This window comes from Perca fluviatilis, chromosome 19 (genome assembly GCF_010015445.1).
Source record: "Perca fluviatilis chromosome 19, GENO_Pfluv_1.0, whole genome shotgun sequence".
In the NCBI taxonomy this organism is placed as follows: domain Eukaryota; kingdom Metazoa; phylum Chordata; class Actinopteri; order Perciformes; family Percidae; genus Perca; species Perca fluviatilis.
Genome location: NC_053130.1, coordinates 3,321,737 through 3,333,962, shown reverse-complemented (window position 1 = coordinate 3,333,962; position 12,226 = coordinate 3,321,737). Strand labels below are relative to the sequence as shown.

The window sequence follows — 12,226 nt, the reverse complement described above, 5'->3', positions numbered from 1 at the left end:
TGTAAATATTAGTTTAAGCACTCATCATGTACAAATACGCATTTAAAGACTAATGTGAGACCTATTAGCAGCAACACTATCTTTAAATAGACCGGCTCTGTTATGAGCTCTATTGTGGGACATTTTAAGCGCTCTTGGGGGCACCCTGATAGCCACGGTAGGGCCCTAAGCAGACGCTTAGTTCGCTTATGGGTCGGGCCGGCTCTGCACCTTCCCCTCTGCTCCTGTTCTTTTCACTAGCCTAAATAACAGTTTTATCTCAGGAGACAGAAGGAGACACGGTTCAGGCAGTTCTATGGCCTTCTTCACTTTATCTGCTAAAACTTAAAACAAATGAGAAGCTGGAGTTCCTCAAAAAAAAACTCTACTTGGAGCCTTTTGAATCTATACATGAAGAAGCTAAATCTTGTGGCGTTATAAAACAATCATTAAACGAAATGGTTAAAATAAAATTTGCCACCACACTATCAACACACAAGACCAGTTGACCAATCACAGTCCCTGCAGTCTGCATCACCTCGACGCAAAGTATCCGTCTCCCTTCTTCCAGCTGTAGGTGACGGGTCCAACGTCTGTGATGTCTGTGTCACAGATCAGAGTACAACTGTCCGAAGCATTGGACCATGTTTCTGTCTGGTGCCACTACCTTAGGACGGGGGACTTCTTTGATCAATAAAGCGTTATAGCGCTCATTCTGGACCTTGTTGTTGACTTCCACTGAATACGCACCAATGCCAGCTTTAGTCATGTGTTTGATTACCAAATCCAGGGTTATGTCCAGAATGAGCGCTATAACGCTGTATTGATCCAGGAAGTCCCCCAGCCTGAGATATGGCTCAGACCAATGACATGTTCCCCCGCTTCAGAGACTTGTACGCTGACCTGTGAAACGTACCTCCCAGACTCTGGACCTAACTCAAGGACCTACAGCTGGAAGAAGGGAGACGGAGGGAGTGGAAGGAGTCGGGAAAGGACTTGGTCATCACCGGGACTGAGACAGCAACTGTGCAGAACTTCACCTGCCGGATAAAGAACCTAGTCAGTGAGAGAGACAGTAAACGGTGCAATTTGAATAGGATCAGATCTTTAGGAATGTGACACGGATACAGTGCATGCAAACCCTCCCCCTTGCTAAATCAGTAATTTAATTAGCCAATAATCTCTGAGCTACTGAACAACAATGTAAGATAAAAAACTTTTGACACTATAATGGAACTAAATCTGACACTTGTTAAGTCACAGTAATAACGACCAATTTGACACAATATTCTTTTGGATGTCCGTCCCCTTCCTCTGTCTCTGTGTTGGCGTTCTAACCTCCGGCTGATTTGTCTTGACTTAACTTAGTAGTTTTCGTGCCTAAACCTAGTCTTGCTAGCCAGACCTTCCTCCACAGCGCTGCGGAGGAAGGTCTGGCTAGTCCACACAGCATTCCAGGATGGGAGAAAAACGTGCTCTGGTTTGTTGACATTTTTTTAAACCAATCACAATCACAATGGACGGAGCCACGGTGCCTCTGCAAAATAGCCTCGGGAAGGAACTTGGCAGAACATGTGTATGTTCAAAAGTAGTTTTAGTCGTGCAACAGAAAACTCAGTTTGGACAGATTGCTCTGGTTTATTAGCATTTCTTTAAACCAATCACAATCGTCTTGGTCGGCAGACGGATCCACAGAGCCACAGCAAAATAGTCTCAGGAAGGAATGTGCTTTGGTGGAACATGTGTACGTTCAGAAGTAGTTTTAGTCGTGTAACAGAAAACTCTGATTGGACAGATAGTCTAGCTAGCTGTCTGGATTTACCCTGCAGAGATCTGAGGAGCAGGTAACCATAGTCCTCACAAATCCACCGGAGGTTAGAACGCCAACACAGAGACAGGGCACGGACATCGGTGAAAAGACACGCATCCGGTGGAATTTCCTGCGGCACCGTAGCAATCCCGGAAGTGGAACGTCGTGGATATAGACAAAGTAACCCCCGTATAACATTCCCCGTTGGTAAAATCATTTAAAGCATACATACAAGGGCGTATCTTTGGGTTCAATATTTAGGGGGTTGAGATTTTTATGAGTAAAATTGAAATTTTGAGTGTCAAACACTTGTTCTCTTTTGGGGGGGGTTGCACTGGCCATTTTTGATTATCGTGAGGCTTGCACGCACGCACACACACATTGCCCAGCATCAGTGGTGTAGTCTATGTGATTCGCAGGTATACGCAGTATACCCACTAAGAAAGCTCCAGGATTTCCATACACTCACTTAAAAATGCCCAATGACACGCAACAACATACTTTCCATTATATTTTGGATACATTTTGAATTGTCATCTGTGTTTTTCTTCTTCACATAGGCTACATAAAGGTATTTCCACAGTAAATTGGTGCATAAAAGTGTATCTGAATACAGAAAATGAAGTCGTTGATGCTCAAAACTTCCTTAGGACACCCGGACACCCAGACCCCCCACTATGATATGGCCCCTCCTCCCCCAAAGGCAGATTCTGGCCTAATATATATACAATACATTAGACTACACAAATTGCCCTGCAGGTGTGTGTGTGTGTGTGTGTGTGTGTAGTAAAACAGGTGTCTGGTTTTACACACTTTAAACGTTCCTGGCTCAGTTGCGTCTGGATTATTGCCTCTGAGTTTGATTATCTGTGTAGCTTCACACTGGGCTGAATCAGGATGAACAGCAGCGAGATTTAAAGATTAGGGAAGAGGAGAAGCTGAACATGGAGGCCAGAGAGGATGACGTCATGCTGGTGGCTTAACCCAAATGTGGTGAGAGATTGAGCTCTAATAAACATGTATAAAATATTTTCAGAAAGAGAGATACGTCATTTGTACAAAAGAATAAGATTAATACAGTTTTTAAAGGGTCACCGGGACATTTAACCTTCACTGGTTGCTTGTCATGTTATTGATTGTGGTAAAAGAAAGTATAGTTTTTTTAGCTTTAAGCAGAAGTGAAAGAAATAACAAAAAACAGAAAAGATAGATAGATAGATAGATAGATAGATAGATAGATAGATAGATAGATAGATAGATAGATAGATAGATAGATAGATAGATAGATTTTCTCATTTAATGTTATCTCTGCTGCGTCAACACACAAGTAGGCATGATCTACTCCTCCCTCTTTTGCGTCTTGTTGGGGAAGTACTCTCAGTAAATGTGCATGTGGCACTTATTCATGTGAATGATAGGCTACATGAATTCATTTTTATTAATTAATAAACCCTGAAGGGAATTCTGGCAAACACACAGGCCCGAAGGCCAGAAAAGACGTATAAATACCAAAACTCAAGGACCAATCTGAGATGATAGATTCAAGTTGAGCAAAGTTTACTGAGTCCAGCATAAAACGTTACAAACACAGCTGCGGGTTCACAAACAGATACTAAGTATCCCTAGCTTCAGACATAGAGACATAGAGCTCTGGTTAGCAAAGTCTCTGTCCAGTTGTGAGCTCAGATCTATCTTTTCCCCAGACTTTATTTCTCCTCCGCTGGGCAGTGTCCCTCGCCTCCATTCCGATACCGCCATCTCCACTCACACACACACACACACACACACACACACACACACACACACACACACAAACAGATAGACACGCACACACGCGAGGATGGGGGTCAGTGCAGTGCAACTTCCTCTTCCGGTCTGAAAAACACAATAACATCCGGTTCCTGCTTTTCTGCTACTCTGTGTGATGAACATCACTATATATGGTATAAACTATAAGTAAAAGCTATAGCAAACCATCTGTGCATTTCATATTTCCTCATACGGGGAGTAGAGATGTGTCTCAATCAGAGAACTTGTAACCAACTTCCTCAGTGACTGCACACAACTCTTTAGCAATGAGCACAACCACACATTTTATTAATAAAATATTTCTACAACCCCTAGACTGTAATATTTCCGATGTGTTTCATCAAGATTTCTGCTCATGTTCAAAAAATTCTGCACATTCAAAATATAACTCATCCCGTCTGTGTTCTCTGGCTTTAAAGTTTTAATATTACAAGAATATAGTCACAATATTTCAGGAAATGACCCACCTGCACCAGTCTGTTGGGCATTACGTTAGACTATAAAATCTGTCAAATGTGAATGAAGTGTGTTTTACGATGATAAAAGTAGTGATTATTTACATGGAGTCAGGATTTCGGGGCTGTTTGATGTTAAACTAAAAGGATCTTACTCTTTAACTAAAAGGTCTATCTCTGTAGGGATCCTTTCCATAATGTTGTCAGACACTTATATCTGAGATACAATAATCTGAGTCTGTCAGCAGCAACAACAGAACTTTTAGTGGACACAACAACATTACATTGCAGCTTCTTTTGTCTCGCTTATTACTGGATACATTTCAAAAAATGTTGTTCCCATCAGTTAGTTAGACACAAAAACATGCAAAAATAGGGTCCAGGATGAATAATACCGCACGAACATTCGGTCACTCGAGGTTAAGGCTGCATCTCACTTAGTCACACACGTGAGAATAGTTAGGACACTTCAAACTTTAATTTTTGATTACAGACTTAGTACAAATAGTATTTTCTGTTGCAATGCGAAGCACAATCCAATATTATAGCATTTTAATTATATAAGGCAGCAATTTCATTTGTTTTTTGATAACATCTCAATAATAATATCAGTCAAACGTCATCATAAGGAAGTCAAAACAAGATGAAACATCGTGGTAAATGTAAATACATCAAGCCTAAACTGAACTTTGATATATTGTTCAAATCAGTCAGCACTGAACATGAACTTATGCAAAGCTGTTTTAAAAGCAATAAAACTTTGGTATTTAGTTTCTTATTTATGGCCAAACACACGCTGGTCCCTCTGCAGGGCCTGGAGCGCTCACATGCTTTAATCTAGACTCAAGCTGATCGTCCACTTTAAATTGCGTCCTCATCCCCTTTTTTGCATCGACATGAACACATCAGTCTCCCGGCAGTCTCTCGTTTTTGACACACTAAGTAGGCAACGGCCCCCAAGATGGCCACGATTCCCAAGGATTTTGTGACAGCCCCTAAAATCTTAAACCAGAGATCAGAGTCTGGACTTTTCTTCTCAAAGAGCGGGTTATCTTTGGGTTCACTGTCTCTCTCGCTGACTGGGTTCTGTATCCGGCAGGTGAAGGTCTTCACATCTAATGTCTCACACTTGGTGATGACCAAGTCCTTTCCCGACTCCTTCCACTCTCCGTCTCCCTCCTTCCAGCTGTAGGTGACCGGTCCAGCTGGCTCTGTGATGTTCGCTTCACAGGTCAGCGTACAATTGTGCGAAGTGGGGAACATGTCAACGGTCTCGGCTCTACCTCAGGCTGGGGGACTTCTTGGATCCATACAGAGTTATAGCGCTCATTCTGGACCTTGTTGTTGACTTCCACTGAATACACCCCAATGTCAGCTTTAGTCATGTTGTTGATTACCAAACGTGCAGTAGTTGAATCCAGGGTTGAGCGGCCATTAAAGGATCTGTAATAAGTCAAAGGGACTTTATCTGAACCTGTGAATGTATTTTTGACCCACTCAGCTACCAGGTCACCGTTAAACTTCCACAGGATGTTGGTGAGAGGAGGAGTAGGCCTCACGACCAACGTTAGCTCCCCGCCATCCTTGAAGTATTTCGTGGTTACCTTGCCCTGGGCTAGAGAGAAGTTCAGCGCCGCCAACAGCAGCCAACACCCGGTCAGTTTCTCCATGTTCTCAGGTCAACACACGACTGAAAGATGATCTGTTTTCAGAGCAGCAAATAACATCTTATCTATAACCTATAATGTTCTTCCGCATCTCTGAGGTGAGTGACCACATTTCAGCGTTTCCTCCCTCATGTTCTTCAGTGTGTTTCGTTTGGTAAAGTCAACAGTACATTAGTGTGATAAACTAAATAAAACCAAATCTAATTTGTCTGCTTATCATAATACTTTGATGATATGGTAAAATTATTGTATAACACCTCAAGTAATAACTCACATTAATGTCATTAACACAGACTGCAAAAATAATAACAAAGCTGCCGGCTCTGATAGGTGAAGCCAACGCTGGGATGCAGCCCTTGTTGTTTGCCCAAGCGCTGTTCCTTTTTATTACCACGGGTTAACATACACGTCTCTGCTGATTGGGTATCATCTGTGATCATAGGCGTAATTTACAGGGGGCGGTCAAAACTGGCCAGTGCAACCTCCCAAAAAACCTATTATATTTCCTTTACATAAATAAAGACATTTGCAAAATTTCAATTTTGTAATACTGCCTCCAAAATATAAAAACCTCAGGGGTTAAGTGTCTTTTTTCACTCCATGAATGAGAAAACATATCATCAGCCATACAAAAATTTGATTTATTGTTGTATTAATCGGGCTACAAATGATATATGAACAAATGTAGCCCTCTGTATATAGCTTCAGAATATGAATAGGAAAGAAACTGGAAATGAACAACAGAATTAAAGGGTTGAAACAGTTTTGTCTTTGTGAGTTTTATTCTTTGCAAAGAAGTTGATTAATCACACAGAGTAGGTTTACAGCAGTCTGTTCTGGGTTATTGATTAATGAGCACTTTGTGAACAGGATTTTTTCTATTACAGACTTAGTACAAATTGTATTTTACGTTGCAATGGTACTACGCACAATCCAATATTATAGCATTTTAATTATATAAGGCAGCAATTTCATTTGTTTTTTGATAACATCTCAATAATAATATCAGTCAAACGTCATCATAAGGAAGTCAAAACACGATGAAACATCGTGGCAAATGTAAATACATCAAGCCTAAACTGAACTTTGATATATTGTTCAAATCAGTCAGCACTGAACATGAACTTATGCAAAGCTGTTTTAAAAGCAATAAAACTTTGGTATTTAGTTTCTTATTTATGGCCAAACACACGCTGGTCCCTCTGCAGGGCCTGGAGCGCTCACATGCTTTAATCTAGACTCAAGCTGATCGTCCACTTTAAATTGCGTCCTCATCCCCTTTTTTGCATCGACATGAACACATCAGTCTCCCGGCAGTCTCTCGTTTTTGACACACTAAGTAGGCAACGGCCCCCAAGATGGCCACGATTCCCAAGGATTTTGTGACAGCCCCTAAAATCTTAAACCAGAGATCAGAGTCTGGACTTTTCTTCTCAAAGAGCCAATTGTTTTCAGGTTTACTGTCTCTCTCGCTGACTGGGTTCTGTATCCGGCAGGTGAAGGTCTTCACATCTGATGTCTCACTCTTGGTGATGACCAAGTCCTTTCCCGACTCCTTCCACTCTCCGTCTCCCTCCTTCCAGCTGTAGGTGACCGGTCCAGCTGGCTCTGTGATGTCCGCGTCACAGGTCAGCGTACAATTGTGCGAAGTGGGGCAACATGTCAACGGTCTCGGCTCTACCTCAGGCTGGGGGACTTCTTGGATCCATACAGCGTTATAGCGCTCATTCTGGACCTTGTTGTTGACTTCCACTGAATACACACCAGTGTCAGCTTTAGTCATGTGTTTGATTACCAAACGTCCAGTGGTTAAATCCAGGGTTGTGCGGTCTCTAAAGGTTCTGTAATAAGTCAAAGGGACTAAAACTGAACCTGTGACTTGATCTTTGATCCACTCAGCTACCAGGTCACCGCTACGCTTCCACAGGATGTTGTAGAGAGGTTCAGGAGGAGGAGGCCTCAGATCCATCGTTAGCTCCCCGCCATCCTTGAAGTATGTCGGGGTGTCCTGGGCTAGAGCGAAGGTCAGCGCCGTCAACAGCAGCCAACACCCGGTCAGCTTCTCCATGTTCTCAGGTCAACACACGAGAGGAAGATGATCTGTTTTCAGAGCAGCAAAACACATCTTATCTATAACCTATAATGTTCTTCCGCATCTCTGAGGTGAGTGACCACATTTCAGCGTTTCCTCCCTCATGTTCTTCAGTGTGTTTCGTTTGGTAAAGTCAACAGTTCATTAGTGTGATAAACTAAATAAAACTGACAAAAAGTCATATCTAATTTGTCTGCATATCATAATACTTTGATGATATGGTAAAATTATTGTATAACACCTCAAGTAATAACTCACATTAATATCATTAACACAGACACAGCACACACACACACACACACACATACACATACACACACATAGTGGAACTGCCCTCTCTTTTTTTATAAATTTTTTTTTTTTTGCGTTTTGTTGCTGTCTTATTTTCTCTTTCTGTGTTGTTAAAATGGGGAAAAAAATGTAGTACGATAAAGAATGTAATGCTTTTTGCACTTGACACTAAGAAAAGTACTACAATAAAATAATATAGTATCAAGGATGGACAGGAGGGGGAGTATAGAGGCCTTGTGGAGGACTTTGTGGGACTAACCAGCTGCAGCTGAACACCACCAAAACCAAGGAAATGGTGGTGGACTTCACTCCCTTGCTGCCTGTCACCATTGACGGGGTGAATGTGGAGACTGTCACTACATACAAGTACCTGGGGGGTTACATCTAGACAATAAACTGGACTGGTCTGCCAATGCTGATGCAGTTTACAAGAAGGGGCAGAGCAGGCTCTATTTCCTAAACTCCTGCTTATGTTCTACCAGTCTGTCATGGCCAGTGGCCTTTTCTATGCTGTGGTATGTTGGGGAGGCAGCACTAGGAAGAGGGATGCTGGACGACTGGACAGGGTGGTGAGAAAAGCTGGCTCTGTGGTGGGCACGGAGCTGCAGTCACAGACATCAGTTGCAGATAAGAGGACCCTGAGCAGACTGCTCTCTATAATGGACAATGACTGCCCCCCCCCTGCACACCACTTTCTCCACGCAGAAGATCATGTTCAGTGGTAGGCTCCTGTCTCTGTCTTGCAAAACAGACAGGCTGTGTAGGTCAGTTGTCCCAGTGCCATTAAGCTCTTCAATGCTACACAGAAGGGGAGGAGTATTTAAGTCTACTCTGCACACTGCCCTTTGTACCATGCCTTCATCCGGGTCCCTTTATGCATACATATAAACTACCCTGGACTGGACTGGACTGGACTGATCATTAGTGTCTGTGTATAGTTAAGTAATGATTATTCTATTTTTGATATATTGTGTAGCCTGTTGTACTTGAGTAGATAGAGAACTTGCACTGATAATGTACTTGCACTGAAACTCTCTTACACTATGTTACCATTGCACCTTTCTGTATTTTTTTACTACAATCTAACTTTACTGTAAGGGCACACTATTGATATCTTCCTTTGTATTTTTGTAGTATGTATGTGTACATGGATGTCATATGTCTGTGAGCCTCTGTGTGTGTATGTGTATAAGCTATTGGACACCTTAATTTCCTTCTGGATTAATAAAATATCTCTATCTATCTATAAAAAAAGAAGTAATAACTCACATTAATATCAATAACACAGACTGCAAAAATAATAACAAAGCTGCCGGCTCTGATAGGGGAAGCCAACGCTGAAGCTCCTTAAAGCTGCATTCTCTGTAACTAATCACCAACTAGTTTGATTATTGATCAGTTTGAGTCATTTTATTTAATTTTATATTATAACTTCTTCCAGCTTGTTAAATGTGAATATATTCTAGTTTCTTCTCTCCTCTCTGAAAGAAAACTGAATATCTTTGAGTTGTGGACAAAACAAGACATTTGAGGACGTCATCTCGGGCTTTTTGGGAAACACTGATCATCATTTTATAGAGTGAACAACTAATCCATTCATCCAGAAAATAATCCACAGATTAATCAACAATATAAATAATTGTTAATATTTTTTAAGATTAGAATAATTGTCAAACTCTGAGAATAAAAAACAACAACTTTTGCACAGGAATACATCTGCAGAAAAGTGGCTTCAGTGGGAAACAGCCACTAGATGGCAAAGCAGACATAAGAAGAACCAATCAGAGCAGTGGGCTCGACAGAGGAAACGCCCCTCGGCAGAGTTAGCCAATGAGGAAACTTCAACTCGATAGACAAAAAGAAAACATCAGGCCCACGTTCAGCCCCGACAAAACGGAGCAACACGTTTATAAAACTGAAACGGGTGTGCGTTGAACACTCGCTGCATCTCATATCGCTTAAATTGCCTCCTCGACTCCTCCACTTGCTTCGCTTCCTCGCGTCTTAGTCCCTCCCTCCGAGGAGGCACTGGAGAGACGCGAGGAAATCATTGGAGGAGAGCAACCCAGTGTCACGGCAGTTCGTGAAATGGTCACATTATTTAATCTACTGATTCGTGTTCACAGGGACGTTTTTCTCGGGGTTTTCGTGGTGGCCAGCACGAAAATGTAAACTAATGTATTTAAATGGGAAGCATATGTCGTGGTCACAGCACGACTACGGTAGCGAGTAGTATGAAATTCCGAAAATCCGCGTAAGGAGGTTGGTTGGGGGGGGGGGGTGGATGGGTCAAACAATTCAGGACGTTCACCCAGGAGGCCGGGGATCGCGTCCCGCGTGTGGCGTTCTGTTTCCCCGTTAATCTCCGTATAGACCCTTTCGTGCTGGCCACCACGAAAAAAACCCGAGATTAACGTGTCGTTGTACACGAATCAATAGATTTAAAATAACGTGACCATTTCACGAACTGCCGTGAGACCGTGTTGAGGAGAAAGGCAACGAGCAAACGTGTTGTAGAGGGATGAGACCTCCTTTCCTCTGAAGCGTTACGTGAATTCGTCAGCTGTTTGGGAGGAGTTAGAAAGTCCTTCAGCTGCACGGCTTCCGGGACGGCTGCTCTCTGTATCCTCGCCAATAGATCCTCGATGCTCGCTCCTCGGGGCAGAAATAAGAGCTCTGAGACGGCCTTCACTGAGGAGGGGGGACAGAACAACTTCCGGTTCAGCCGAGGACCGAGGAGTCGAGGAGTCGAGGAGCTATCACATAAGGGACATGGGATGCAGCCCTTGTTGTGTGCGCAAGCACGGTGCCTTTTTATTACCACGGGTTAACATCATGGGCGTAAATCTCATCTAATAGTTGGGGGGGGACAATAAACATAACATTTCTGAAGAGCAATTTTTGAAGGGACAAATAATACAGCCACAATTATACATATGTACACAGAGGAAAGTCTTAATACTATCATTAGTGTAGCATGGAGACTGTACCATTATCCTTCTTTTCAGTGTTTCTCTTTAGTCAATGAAAAAGCTGACTAAATTGACCAAAATATTCTTCTTTAAAACCATTTATTTATTTTTAAGTTTACAATCAAACCACAAAAATACCTTAAAACATAATGACTTATTTTGAAAAAGTGTCCCCATATAAAAGAAATATAATGCTTTTGTACACTTGTTAAATTAGCTGATCATAATGTAAATGAGTGAGCCACTGGTAAAGCTCATCTGCTAACCCTGACAGCACACACCTCCAAAAATATGAACTAAGCTCAACACACTTACCTGAGACTCTAGACCTGACTGTCCCTGGTCTCACTGAGACTCTCCACCTGGCTGTCCCTGGTCTCACTGAGACTCTCCACCTGACTGTCCCTGGTCTCCTGAGACTCTCCACCTGACTGTCCCTGGTCTCCCTGAGACTCTCCACCTGACTGTCCCTGGTCTCCTTGAGACTCCTTTGCCCAGCATGTTTCCTTGGACTATGGCACCTAAATAGTTAGAGCTCTGATTTGATACTATAAATTAAATTGAATTAAATTAAATTGAATTTTTTTCTTGTGAGCAGCAAAAACACAAGATGAGACGAATTAAAGACTATTTCAGAATTAAACCAAAGTTTGGTCTTTGAGTATTTATTTATATTTGCAAATATAGAGTAATACATAGAGAAATACAGTTTCACAATTTCACGTTCTGAAAGGGTCTGCTGACTCAAAACTAAATGTCAACACGTTATAGTTAAAACTCTGTTAAAGCCATCCCTCTTAATGATATCTTTAGCATCCTGAAACTTGAAAAAACATACTATAAACAGTCAAATCATTGTATCACCTTCCCCTCTACTCCTGTTCCTAACATTAGCCTAAACAACAGTTTATCTCAGAAGACAGAAAGAGACAGTGTTATGACCTTCTTCACCTTATCTGCTAAAAGTAAACAGTATGAGAGACTGAGGTCTTCTCAACAAGAAATAATTTCAGCTAGACTCAAGGTTCACGATTTCAGCTATTTCACTTGGAGTGGAAGAGTCTTCACAAAATGTAAGGATATCTTGTAGAATAGTAAAATCTTGTAGAATATTAAACAATCATTAAACAATAATGTTAAAATAAAATGTT

The 12,226-nt window shown here is 41.9% G+C and overlaps 1 protein-coding gene and 1 pseudogene across 1 annotated transcript; both read right to left on the bottom strand.

Annotated features, from left to right (window-relative positions):
- Positions 1-4,914: 4,914 nt before the first annotated feature.
- Positions 4,915-5,809, bottom strand: LOC120548443 (annotated as a pseudogene).
- Positions 5,810-6,912: 1,103 nt separating this feature from the next.
- Positions 6,913-7,810, bottom strand: LOC120548121. Its single transcript, XM_039784144.1, has one exon. The coding sequence runs from the start codon at positions 7,786-7,788 to the stop codon at positions 6,979-6,981; it is 810 nt and encodes a 269-aa protein (XP_039640078.1). The 5' UTR covers positions 7,789-7,810; the 3' UTR covers positions 6,913-6,978.
- Positions 7,811-12,226: the final 4,416 nt, after the last annotated feature.

Excerpts from the sequence above, each read along its gene's own strand:
- LOC120548121 (XM_039784144.1), bottom strand. The coding sequence starts at position 7,788 with ATGGAGAAGCTGACCGGGTGTTGGCTGCTGTTGACGGCGCTGACCTTC.